Genomic DNA, 13209 nt, shown 5'->3' on the forward strand with positions numbered 1-13209 from the left:
CTTAATTATTGGGAGGTTGATGGGGTCACATTAAGAACTATAGAGTTGGGTAGTGGTGACACACGCCTTTAATCCCAGCACTTGGGAGGCAGGTAGATTTCTGAGTTTGAAGCCAGCCTGGTCTACAGAGTGAGTTCCAGGATAGCCAGAGAAACCCTGTCTCGAAAACAACAACAACAACAACAAAAAGAGCTATAGAGTTAATTAATTACTTTTAAAGCAACACTGCTTTATTGAACACAAGATGTGAACCTTAGATAAAGGAGTATGGGGATGTTAGGTCCTCCATTGGTTTAAGTAAGTGGTTTTCAACATGTGGGTCATGACTCCTTTGTGGGGCTGGGTCAAATGACTCTTTCACAGGGGCTGTCTAAGAGCTCAGGAAACACAGAAGTTTATATTATGATCCATAACGGTAGCAATATTGCAATTGTGAAGTAGCAATATAGAGTGATAAACTGCTTTGGAAATGAATGCAGCTGTTACCTCCGCCACAGGGCTCGGAGCACTGAGACCAGCTCTTCAGCGCCCACTCGAAGGTATCCAGCTCCTCCTGGATGACGTTGTTGCTGTTGATCGTTGGCACCGAGTCTTCGTGGATGATGTACTTATACGTCAGGCTGGAGCGCGTGTCGTTCTCCTGAGGTATGATCTAATACATATGTGAGATATGTAATCAACACATAAAAAAACTGGAGGCATCACTGTGACCTTACACATCGCAGAATATTGACACTTTCAAAGCTGGGAAATGTTTCAGGTAGTTGTTAGAACGCTCTTGTTCCCCATGAACAAGACTGGGTTTCTCTGTATAGCTCTGGCTGTCCTGGAACTCACTTTGTAGACCAGGCTGGCCTCGAACTCAGAAATCTGCCTGCCTCTGCGTCCCGAGTGCTGGGAGCTTTTATGCTTTTAATTGTTTCAGTTGTAGCCGAAACAAAACCTTCAGAAGTTCTGGAAGGTTAACAGTCTCTTCACAAGGCTGGAACATTATTGCTCATTTGTTTCTGTCCTGCTTTCTGCAATTATGTTACATTTTTAGGCTGCTCAGTCTCACCTAGAGGCTGCCTGCTCCCTATACTTTATGAAACAGCACCCCACCACCACCCCACTGACCAGATCTGCACAGGACCCATGGCTATAAGGAGCCGTCCACTGCTTCCCACAAGAGTTCTTAGAGCAGATTCCTCAGGGACTGCTAAGTGTGTCTCTTAGACAGGCAGAGCCCTCCTCAGGGCTGTGACCACACTTCCAAGCATCCACCAAGTAAACTCAAGTGTGCTTCCACTGCAGGTGGCCAGATCTTCTCACTGATAGTCTCTCAACTTCCTAATGAATACTTCTCCAATAATTAACACAATCTGCATACAAACAACGGCTTCTTTACACTGTATCTATTTAATAACGAAACACTGACCGTCATCTAAATAACCTCTGGCTTTTCTGGTGAAATTCTGGTATTTTCTGGTACATTTCTCAGACCACATTTCCTGCTTTTATAGGTCAAAAAATGGCTGATATAGAATTCTTGATTCTAGATATTCATTATATATTATAAATAACATGTTTGTGCAATAGGCAAGTATAAATATAAAGACATCTCTAAATCAAATTACAGAATTGGTAATACCCTAATTCTACACTTCTTGAAGATGGCATTTGGGTAATTTGAAAGCTTCAGAAAGAACTCATTGATAATACACTTATACCCCAAACACTGCCAAAGGAAGTTCCCCATACAGAAGGCAAATAATAGTGGCTTAAAAGATACATCAAGGAGGCTAAGCAAGCTTAAATATAAAAATATAAATAGCCAGGCAGTGGTGGTGCACGCCTTTAATTCTAGCACTTGGGAGGCAGAGGCAGGTGGATTTCTGAGTTCAAGGCCAACCTGGTCTACAGAGTGAATTCCAGGACAGCCAGGGCTATACAGAGAAACTCTAACACACACACTCTCTCTCTCTCTCTCCATATATATATATAAAATAAAAATCTAATTTTTATTTTTGTTGCTTTTACCTTTTCAATCAAGAACAATGTCATACTTGTTAAACTGTATGAGACATATGAGAATGTTTCACACAGAATAGGGAGAAAGAAATAGAATTACAAAAAGAACCAAGGAAATAACCAGTCAGATATTTTAGCTAAGCATCTTTTCAGGTAAGTTAAATTATAAAATTATAAACAAAACCCAACCATGTAAAATGGTGCATGGTACATACCAGAACAATAACGGGGTCATGTAGCGGGCCATCTGTGTGGAGGGTTTCAATGTCATCTTCAATGTTGTAATCCCACTCCACACCAAGATCTATGAAGGTCCGTGACTTGGCTTCCTCCCCTTTGCCATTTAAAATGTAGTGACCTGTGGCTTGATTCTTAATGGCTAAATGAAAGGAAATGAGTAATGGGCACACATTTATTATATGGCAGTGCTCATGACTCGTAGCAAGTCTCCCCCATTTTATTAATAAAGTCCAGTGACTCCTCTTCCTTATTAGTATCAAGCAGTCAAAATGAACGTTAGTTTGAATTGTTTCCCCATTCTCTTCTTTAGGCATAAAAAACCATCGAGAAGCATTCCTACTGAGTCAAATAGATAAAATGGATAAAAAATAATGTTTGCAAATATTCCCATTTGGAAACATTGTCAAAGATATTAGAAGATTCTAACTCACTCATCCCATATGTTTCCCTGGAAGGTGGGCCCACTTTGAATATAACAGATACTTTGTTAGTTAATACAAACTGTCAGTTTAAATATTGATACATATTGATAGCCACCCTAAAGAGCTGAACTGGTTTCCAGGCCAATACTTTTTCTGATGATAGTAAAATTGCCAGATCATTCAGAAACTGATATCCTTTTCTAACAATATTTATTATTAATAGATCTTAATGCATTACAGATCTACTGTTATTGTAATATATAATACTTTTCTAGTGGGAAAATAATAGATTAAATTTACAGGTTGGAAGTGTCTATCAGTAAGTGAGAAAACATTTCACATTTCTAACATCACTGAAAACATATTTAGTTAAAAGCATTTGGTTTATATTTATTTCTCTGAAGCCTTTAAGATAATTATTCCAAGAATAATCTAAATTCTAGGGTGAAAAACAGGATTGTAAAAACTAGCAAAAGAACTATGAGCAAACGCTGGTTTGTTAGGCCATCTGACAATAAACTTAATTTAAATAGCTCTAGAACCAGCAAAGCATGAGAATGAAAACCAACTTGCTACAAAATCTCCTAGAGCTGGTGGCTAACTTTCAGATATCTTAGTGTATGAACAGAGTACCCAGACCTTAGCATGACAGTCATGGTTACACGTTTGAATATATTTAAAAACAAACTTTGATAGTATTGGGCCTTCTATATTATTCTCCCATATGAGAGAAGAGAATCTGCTTTGCATTTGTCTGTGCCAATCAAAAATTGATAACTTCCAGATACTAGGAAAAATTTACAATGGAATAGCAAAATTTTCCTGTGGCAGCTTTAAATCTATTCATTTGCCATTTTCAATAAACTACCCATCAGTCAGCTTCAACATAAAAAATAATGACTTTTCTGTTAACTTCCTTTAATGTGGTACATTGTATTTTTATCATCTCCTAATTCAGAGCAAAATATGATAAATGAATATAAACTTGTAATTCCTTTTTCTACCAAAAGAATTTGAAGTTTTAGTTTTAATGTAAAGATAGTTGAGAGAGCTCATTAAACTTCACATAATATTTAATTAATGACTTTATATATAATCCTCATCCTCACATGTATATGTATGACTAGTATACACACATATATATACATATATATATGTATATATATATAGTACATATATACATACATATACTCCATGTGTAGTGTCTTTGACATTTAATGTTGAGGTGCACAGAAAGGCAGTGCCAGCAGACAGAAACACTTACCAAGAACATGAGGAGAAGCCTCGTCTTCTTGGATTAACACATGTCTAGCCCCAGGGGGTATATCAAACATCTTAAGGTACCCTTAGCATGTGTAGTGAATATTGGAGGAAGCAGAGAAAACAAAAGCAACACTATGGTTAGTCCAGCACTGCATCCTTAACCTGTTCCTGCACGCAGAAGAGGGCATCCATAAATGGAACGGAGCATCTCAGAAACTAACTCCACAGCCTGAAGACATCTTGCATGAGGAAAATTCATAGGTTATGCTGACCTATGAATTGCAACAATAATTCAGGCAAACGGCTTTGCTTTCCTGCATCGCCCTGTGTGGGTCTAGTTTTTATAACTACCTTTGAAAGTGGTGTTGAGTTTTCATAGAAATTGTTAGGTGGTGAACTGGGGATATTCCTTCTGCCTATGTATTTTTATAAAAGGCTTCTATATATTGAAATGTTTTAAGATTTAGACACCCACTTGGAAGAAAGACTTACAAAAGGAAGACTGAACACAAGGTGTTTATTGGGTACTGCTTTTACAAATGCTTCAATCTCAATCTTCTAAGCTAAGAAATTAAACTAATAGCCTTAAATTGACTATTGGAACTTAATAATATCATAAATCCTATAATGATGTTAAAAATCACTTAAAGTCCTGTTCATAACTATAAATCAACAACAGAACAAGTTGAGAGGTAGAGATGCTATATGTCATGTTCAGTAAAAATAAATGAGTCAGAGCCAGGGGAGGTGATGCCTGCCTCTAACCCAGCTTTTCTGAAGCTGCGGCACGATGATCTTGAGTTTGAAATCTTCTGTTTAGGAAGATGCTGTCTCTAATAAAAATGAATATAGGAAATTGTGAAATCTAATCTTTAGTATATTATCGAGTACCTAGTTCATGTGATCCAGGACATATGTAAAAAGAAACCCAGATAGAAATATGTAATTGCTGATAGAATCAGAAAAAAGGTTTGTCATTTGTATATGTAAAGTTACATCTATAGGTAGACTTACAAACTTATATATTTATTAGGGTCCAAAGTAAATGTAGTAGTCACCTCGGATCAGGGTTTTCAGTGCTTTAACCTGAAGTACAGCCCAACACAGGAGCTGTACTGTTTGCCTGAGTGAGCACTGGTTAGATGCAACATGCTTAAGATGCCATGGAGCGCACATCAGTATGTGGTCACAGAGCGCGCATTAGTCTGAGGTCATTTATGGATGCCCATCTTTCTGCACTGTGCTGCAACTTACCCAGGACATTTTTAGTTTCTCTTGTTTCAGCAAGAGAAATATTACGAGCTCCTTTGGGTAAAACGAACGCGCCTCTCGTCTTCCCTTAAATAGAATGTCGTTAATTAGTGGAGGTTTCATGTTTATCAAAGTCTTGCTGTTTCACTGACTACCCCATAAGCCATAACAAATTTTACTGGGCAAGATATAAAACATGTTCTGAAACTCTAAAAGTGTTCAAGTCAAAATGCGTTGGCAGTAGTTAGCAAGTGCTGATAAACTGTTAATAGTCAATGAAAGTAAGACTGAGCAAAAATGCAGAATGATGGGAGATGATTTGAAGGTGGATACTTGCAGATTTCATTTTCCAGAAACGTGAGTTCCTTATGGCATCTCTTGCTTAAATGTTTGCCTGTTGGAAAAGGTTAATTAGTCTATTGCATGATTCTGGCAACATTTACGAAAAGAAATGGAGGCTATGTTATCTCTGACCACTTTGAATCTGAGTGACTCAGGGGACAGGTCACATGTTCTTTTGACCTTGAATCTTGCTGAGCATGATTTTTTGAGGTGGTCTGAAAAACAGCATTGTGTCTTTATATTATACAAGATGCGTAAAGAATTATCACAGTAAAAGAGATTTCCTTACATTAATTCATCCTGAAAAATAAAACCAATTATTGCACAACCCCAAGTAGAAAAATTAATGACTTCATTAAAGCAAGCATATTTCACCCTCTCATTGGAATGCAGAGAAAATTACAGTCGATGCTAACAAAAGTGTAATATTTGAACTTCTGTTCTGTTTGCTATGCTAAACTAATGCAAACATCCAGCCAGAAGTGAAATTATTTGTTTCCAAATACATTTCAAAGTAAAAAACCATGGTAATTCATCATGAAGGAATAGCAAAGACATTAAGGATCACAGACCATATTTGAAAAATGGCTACCTAGCTCTGTCATCCAAAACACATCCCAGAGTAAACCTGATATTAAAATTCCCCAAAGTCAGGAAGCCAGGATATAATTTGTCTAAAAGGGACAACAAGGATTGCTCCATTTAGATGAAGGCTAACATCATTTTTATGCATTCCCCTCTAATTTATTTCCACTTAAAGTAAACCAATTTTTAAATGATTTGTTTATTTACTTCATGTGTATGGATGTTTTGCCTCCATGTATGTCTGTGTACCACCTGTGTGCCTGGTACCTGAAGAGGTGAAAAGAGGGCATTGGAGCCCCTGAGAATGGGGTTACAGATGAGCCACCACGTGGGTGCTGGGAACAGAGCCCAGCTCCTCTGGAAGAGCAGCCAGTGCTATCAACCTGTGAAGCAGTTCCCAGCTCCAAACCAAATTCTTTGTGTTCTCTCATCCCATCAGACACTATGTTGATAATGTCAAAGGATATTCAAGAGAATCTTTATGACATCATATCATGTCATATTTACCTTTAGCTGCTAAATTTCATGAAACATTTTCTTTCCCAATAAATCATCAAATAGGTGACCATTTGACACTGTATAAATGTTTGTATGCAAATATTGTGGACATTTTTAATAGTTTATGCAACTATAATATTTTTACCTATTATCTATGGCATGAGGGTAGCTTTCTAGTCCATCTTTGGGGTCCTTGTTGTGTATAAAACTTGAGGTGCACGGTTGTGGGGGTCACAACAGGCCTTACGTATGAGCAACCATATCTCAGGTGATTATTTGGTTGTGTCTCTTATTGTTTCTTTGCGTTTTCCATACAATATATCTCTGTTTTGTTTAAAATAAGCTGTTAAAGATTATGTTTTATGAATGCTAGCTCCATAAATATACCAAGAAGTTAAAATTGCCCACTTTTAAATTAAAATAAGTGAAAATAATACATGTTAAAAGTTATATTTAAACTTTATAGCATTTTATATTTCCAGATGATAAATTATGTGCCACATATATTCAAATTCAAAATAACATATAACACAGATTTTGTTTCCCCTAAGCTCTAAAGCTACTATAGTGTCCCTTATATTAATTTAGTCATTATTTTCCTCGGGAATGCTATGAAATATGAATTCAAAGTCTTATATTTTAGTGATTATTATTTACACTACTTTAAAAATATGTTAATTTCTATGATACACATTGAAAAAGATTCCCAAATTCTAAAAGATGTTTCAAAATGACAAACAGCAGAAAAGGGTCTCAATTCACGAGAACACTCATCTTACCAAGTTTCCTGGGTGTCCTGGTAAATGTCCCTTTCACAGTTCGACAGTGGGAATTGTCCCCTCCACAGACCCCACACTTATCCTCAACCTTGTTGGAGCCGATTTCTCTATCACAGCCCACTTTCTGTGGAGAGAAGATGTGAAACACGGCTAATTTTAATGTGCCACGTAGCAAACTGCATCCCACATGATGACGAACCCTTGCACGGGACTTCCACTGTTGTTACCATTTCTCAGACCCCAGGTTTTTAAAGAACTAGTGTGAAATCAATTGACAAATGAACCATGGTCTTGTCGATAAGTGACAAATGCTTTGCCCTAATGAAGTATTTTCCCAGAATGAGATTCTCAAGATAGTTGACCTCCTCATCAAGCAAGATTTATATGCCAAGAAGTAGGCTGAGCCTGGGTAAGAAAATCAACAAATCGTGCCTGGCCCATGCTATTCACATATTCATAAGGGCGTGAGGTAGTGTGGCAAGCTGTGAGATGGTGTTGTCTTTCAAAGGGGAGTTGTGATGTGGAATAAAGTTCCCTCCAAAATACAAGAGACTCTCACAGAACCACGAAGGAACAAAGCTAAAAGACATTTTAGAAGTGGAAAAAAATTCAAATAATTATGAAACTTTACATTCACAGAGAAAAGGGTTAGAGATCAATATTTATGCACAGCCAGAAGCCAGGAGAGGGTGGATGTAAAACAATGGGGAAGGGCTGTGAACGCTTGGCATGGCTCAGGCTGGGCAAGGTCCTGAAGGTCAGGTGAGATGACATTTTCACAGTCAGCAGGCAATGACTGAAGGCTTTCTGGACTCTCTGGGACTTTTAAGTAAATGTGCATGGTAGATGATTGTACTTATAAGTTTGATATGGAAATGGGCAGGGGGCATACATTTAGTACTAAATACTGAAAGGGTTGAAAATGATGGCAATCACCATTCATAGGCATTTTATGTTGGAAACTTAATCCTCAATTCAAAAGTAGTGAGAGTCAGGGCTTAGTTAATGTGGGAAGCCATATTGTAGGCTGACAGGTGTGAACTGACAGCTGTCTAATCTCAGCAATGTAAAGGCTGAGGCAGGAGGAAGGACCACAATAAGTTTGGAACCAGCTTGGGCTATAGAGTGAGATGCTGTCTCAGGACAAGAAAACTAAATGAAAAGCTGCCATGATTAGATCATGAGGCTTATCTCTTCACAAAGGAATTTTTAATGTTCTTGTCTCAGAGATGGGATAGTTACCAAGAGAGTGGGTGTGTTATAAGTGTGACTGCCTCTTCCTATCTTCAGTTCCTAGTCTCTCTTCCCCTTCTAAACATTCTAGCATGAATGACCCCATCACCACATTTGGTCTTTCCAGACCCAGAACCATCAGCCAAAGCACCTAAACTCATTAGGATTTGCTTTCTTTTGGTTTTATAAATTACCCAGCCTATGGTATTCTATTATAGCAACACAACAGCACGCTGCAGTTTTGCTAACTGAAAAGAAATGGATGTTCACAACACTGTTCCACTTAATTTGGATGCTTACAGCAACAGCTACATATGAACAAGGAAACAAAGTGCATTAAAAAAAGACTAAATGAGACAAAACTATTTCATTGCCTACATTTTGGGGCCTGACATAGAATTCAGCATTTAAGTATAGAACTATTTGGAAGACACGGTAAAAGAAAAGGATTTCTGCATTAATCTTTTAAACTTAGAATTGGATTTTTATTAGAATAATATTTAAATTAAAATGTAATACACAAACATGTATTGAAGGATCCTAAAGATAGTTATTTTATCGTAGTGGGATCAATGCCTCTCTTGAACACCAAATGAGCTTAATGGGAATGCTGGGGGATGCTGGGGGATGCTGGGGGATGCTGGGGGATGCTGGGGGATGCTAGGAGGTATTGGGGGATGCTATGGGATGCTCTGGAATGCTAGGGGATGCTGGGAGGTGTTAGAGGATGCTGAGGGATGCTGGGAGGTGTTGGAGGATGCTGAGGGATGCTGGGGGATGCCAGGGGATGCAGGGGATGTTATGAGGTGGAGGATGCTGGGGATGCTGCAGGATGCTGGGGATGCTACAGGATACTGGGGATGCTGGGGGGTGTTGGATGATGCTGCAGGATATTGGGGATGTTGGGGGGGGTGTTGGATGATGTTGCAGGATGCTGGAGGATACTGTGGAGGCAGTGGTTTGAACTCACCACACATTCTCCTCGCACACATATGCTGTATGGATCTTTGTAAGAGCATCGCGTTCCGTCGTGCACCAGTTGTTTCATGTAAGCAACATCCCCAGTCTCTTTGGACTGACAGTAAAGATGGCATCTTTTCTTGGCTGCATAAGAGGCAGGCTTAAATTAATATTTTTTTTATAAAATAGGATGTTTGACCAGCATAGTTTACTTTAAGATACAACATTTCAATATGGGTTCCTGAAAAGCAAATGTAACACTGGGTGAATGCAATAGGGAGAGGATGAAAAGTATAGATACGCCACCATGCATCTTTGTATCAATGTGAATGATGGATTATTTTATGTCATCTAAAGTAGACCATTGTTGGGGTAATAAGGGATATTCTTGGTAGGGATGTCAGTCAGATATAGACTGAGACTATCCCAGGCAGGTTATACTGACAAACCCTGATGTCACCTACATTAGCTTTTTAGTAAGCTTTGAATCAAAGCCAATTTCACTTTATTAACATTCAAAACATTGACTGCCTTAGTTTTTGGTCTCACCCTATCACTCAGCTGATATCTGTGCCTTTTGTAGCATCTGCATAATTGATAAATTACATTGACCCAGTTCACTAAAGTAAATTAGAAAATAATGCATTTATTCTAAAGTGTTCAACTTTGACCTATCCATGCTTGCATTACCTTTAAAAGAGCACTCAGTTGAATTCAGTGGTATATACACACTGATCAGCCACACAGAGATAAGAGAAGAGATTTCACTTTGAGCCCATCTAACCCAGAATTTAATAGGAAGAAGTCAAGCATTAGAAGAAAATTTCCAGGAGTATTTTTAATAACTAGCTTAGACAAGGCTATGAAGTCTTTAATACATGGGCACCTCATTTTTCCCTTACTGTTTTCATCCTAACTTGGCTATAAATGAACTCTTTCCCCTGGGCTGTGGTTATTTCTTAGTTGAGGATTTCAGTCGAATCAGGTGATCCAATGTCATTTCCCATGGGGGTGGTGACAGGGCTATTTGCCAGATATCATGTCTGTCACAATACCTATCTCTCAGGAGAAAGGCACTCTTCAGCCTGATTCTTGGGAACCTGGAATGCCTGGCCTCTCTAAGTACCCGACTTCTTATGTTACCACATAGGCGGGACCCAAGAGTGCAAGGGCTTGGTGTCAGCAAGGCTTAAACACTAAGTGACCATCCACACAGCAGGCAAAAGAATGATATGCACTCACAGTCGGGATGTTCATGCGGCAGCCAGTGGTGTTTGGTATTCTGGTAGTCAAAGTGTGAGTTACGCTGTTGGCACTGCTGGGCCCTGAAGTCCTCAAAGTGCTTTTGGCATTCTTCTGTATTACAAAGCTGGTACTCAAAATTAACACCAGGGCAGTCCTGCCCACCATTGATGGGCCTAGAGAAAAGACAACATTTCAAAGGCTGCCTGGCATCAGCCCAGCAGCTCAGGCCCACAGAAGCAGTGCTGCTGGGCAGAGAGCCAAGTGTCTGCGCTGCCAGCACAAGCTGAATGGTGCTGTCCTTCCAATGTCTAGGGTCTCTCCGAATGGACCCTTCTCCCTGTGCTGAGAAGTAAAACCTGCGCCCCAACACAACCTGACTTAGGTTTCAAATGTTTTGTTTTATTCATGACAGATGAAAAGCATGCACGTGAACTCAAGAAGATGATATTTCCAACCGTGTATAAAACATGCAGGTGCAACCCAAAGAAACCCTAAGCCTATAATCCCGTGTCTCTGCTTCCTTCTATGTCAAACGCAAAATGGGATAATTTTCCCACCAAGGAAATGGTTTTCGATGGGATGGCATTTTGAAAGCATTCAGAATAGACCATGGCTTGTGGTGAACGTGTAACGCTTTCTGACGTGCTTTTTGGATCTTGTTACTTCTATGGCTGCCTGTGAAGACAGTGTATCGCCATCAGTAGTCTTTATACAAGTCATGCGCAGAGCCATCTTTCTGCCAGCACAGAGAACGGGCTGCTCGAAGGTTAAACCTCGGCCTGACAAGTTAGCATATCAAAGCTGGATAATTCCATCACTTTTTCTAGGCTTGCAGGAATTTTGTCTGGCTGAGTGAATGGATGACTTTTCTTCCCAGAGTTCCTGCCTGAATGCCCTTCTCCCCATCTTTCTGTGCTTCTACACTGAAGCAGCTGACCTGACCTTCTAGAACTCAGCTGATGTTGTTGGTACTTCTGTCCAATGCCTCTCTGCGTCTTCGTGAACATGTCACAGCTTACAGGGCACACACCACCTACTCTCTCTGGTCAATTTCCTAATAGTTCCATATGTCAGTTCTCAAAAAACAAACAAACAAAAACAAAAAAAAAAAAACCTCTTCTTTTGCATGTCTCTTGCTCGTCACTGCCTACTCTCCACCACTTTGGTGGTGAGCAGTACTTTCCATAGCCTCTGTTTTTCCAAATGAGATGAAAGAAGAGAAAACACTATGACAACAATGAATCACTGTCTGGTGTATAAGAAAGCAACAGGAATTGCAGGGTCACACTCACGTGGGATTATTGCATTGGCGTGTTCTAAAACGAACACCGGTTCCACATGTCCTAGAACAGGAGCCAAATTTGGTCCACGACCCCCAGTTGCCATCTTGCTTTTGCTGGTTAGCATTCTTCCACATGCAGTGTCCTTTATAGCACCACTTAGGGAAACGAGAGAAGGTAATTATGAGTCATTAAACACGTTATTCAGGAAACACTTATGAAAAGGTCTTCAATCCTTACTCTCCCTCCAGATAAATATGGATTTAAGATACCCATAGGCATTTGCTGCACAAAGGTATCCTATCAAAGGAAAACTTAGATCCATCATTTTAAAACTAAAGTTAAAAAGCCACATTTGGAGCTGGTGAAGAGCGCTTGCTGCTCTCCAGCAGAGGGCCTTGGGTCCTGTTCTCATTATCCACATTGGGTGGCTCACAACCATCTGTAATTTTAAGTCCAGGGGATCAGATGCCCTTTTCTGGTCTCTGTGGGCACCAGACAGATACAGGGCATGCACTCACATGCATATATATGTTATATTCAGGCACATTCTTAGACATCACTAAAAATAAAGCTTTTTATATATATATAAAAGTAAGATAACATTTACTTGGATAAGTTTTGAAATGGTACGTCACAAATGAGTGTCCAGCCCGCCCAGCAGATATTATTCTGGCTTCACTTCTCATTGCTTCTATCAGCAGGGGCTTAAATGCTAATATGCCCCATTTAAAACAATGACATGCAAATATGCCTCAACTTAAAAAAATAAGTTGGTTAAAACTATCCTCTGCTTTCAAAGCACCTTTGGCTTCATAGAATATTAAGTTATGAATCTGAGAAATGGATGGATTAGATTATGTTATTTACATTTTAGATAAGTAAAATCAAGATATTAAAAAAATCATGAATTGTTTAGAGGCCACCAGAGTGTATGAAGAAAGAGGGGTTAACATAGCTACAATGCTACTCATGAGAGTCCTTGATAATGCCCAGCGCTGCACTGGCAGATACATACTCAGAGGGAATAGATTGTTTTCTTTGCAAAAATTTCAAATGCCTTTTTGTACTTTACGGGCAAAAAAGTTAAAAAAAAAAAAA

At 39.1% G+C, this 13209-nt stretch overlaps 1 protein-coding gene across 3 annotated transcripts in view; it reads right to left on the minus strand.

Annotated features, from left to right (window-relative positions):
- The window catches only part of Adamts3 (a disintegrin-like and metallopeptidase (reprolysin type) with thrombospondin type 1 motif, 3), a 209828-nt gene that overhangs the window by 16973 nt on the left and 179646 nt on the right, over nucleotides 1-13209 (minus strand). Inside the window, exons 12-18 of one of the 3 annotated variants that reach the window (NM_001081401.2) lie at nucleotides 12121-12266; nucleotides 10826-11001; nucleotides 9594-9727; nucleotides 7391-7514; nucleotides 3937-4017; nucleotides 2226-2389; nucleotides 487-652 (exon numbers count right to left, since the gene is read on the minus strand). In NM_001081401.2, the coding sequence (NP_001074870.1) occupies nucleotides 487-652; nucleotides 2226-2389; nucleotides 3937-4017; nucleotides 7391-7514; nucleotides 9594-9727; nucleotides 10826-11001; nucleotides 12121-12266 (991 nt within the window). Of the gene's footprint in view, nucleotides 1-486; nucleotides 653-2225; nucleotides 2390-3936; nucleotides 4018-5189; nucleotides 5581-7390; nucleotides 7515-9593; nucleotides 9728-10825; nucleotides 11002-12120; nucleotides 12267-13209 lie in introns of those variants that run through there. The other 2 variants (NM_177872.2, XM_017320931.2) reach the window with 2 other exon arrangements.

Source organism: Mus musculus, chromosome 5, assembly GCF_000001635.26.
Source record: "Mus musculus strain C57BL/6J chromosome 5, GRCm38.p6 C57BL/6J".
Lineage (NCBI taxonomy): Eukaryota > Metazoa > Chordata > Mammalia > Rodentia > Muridae > Mus > Mus musculus.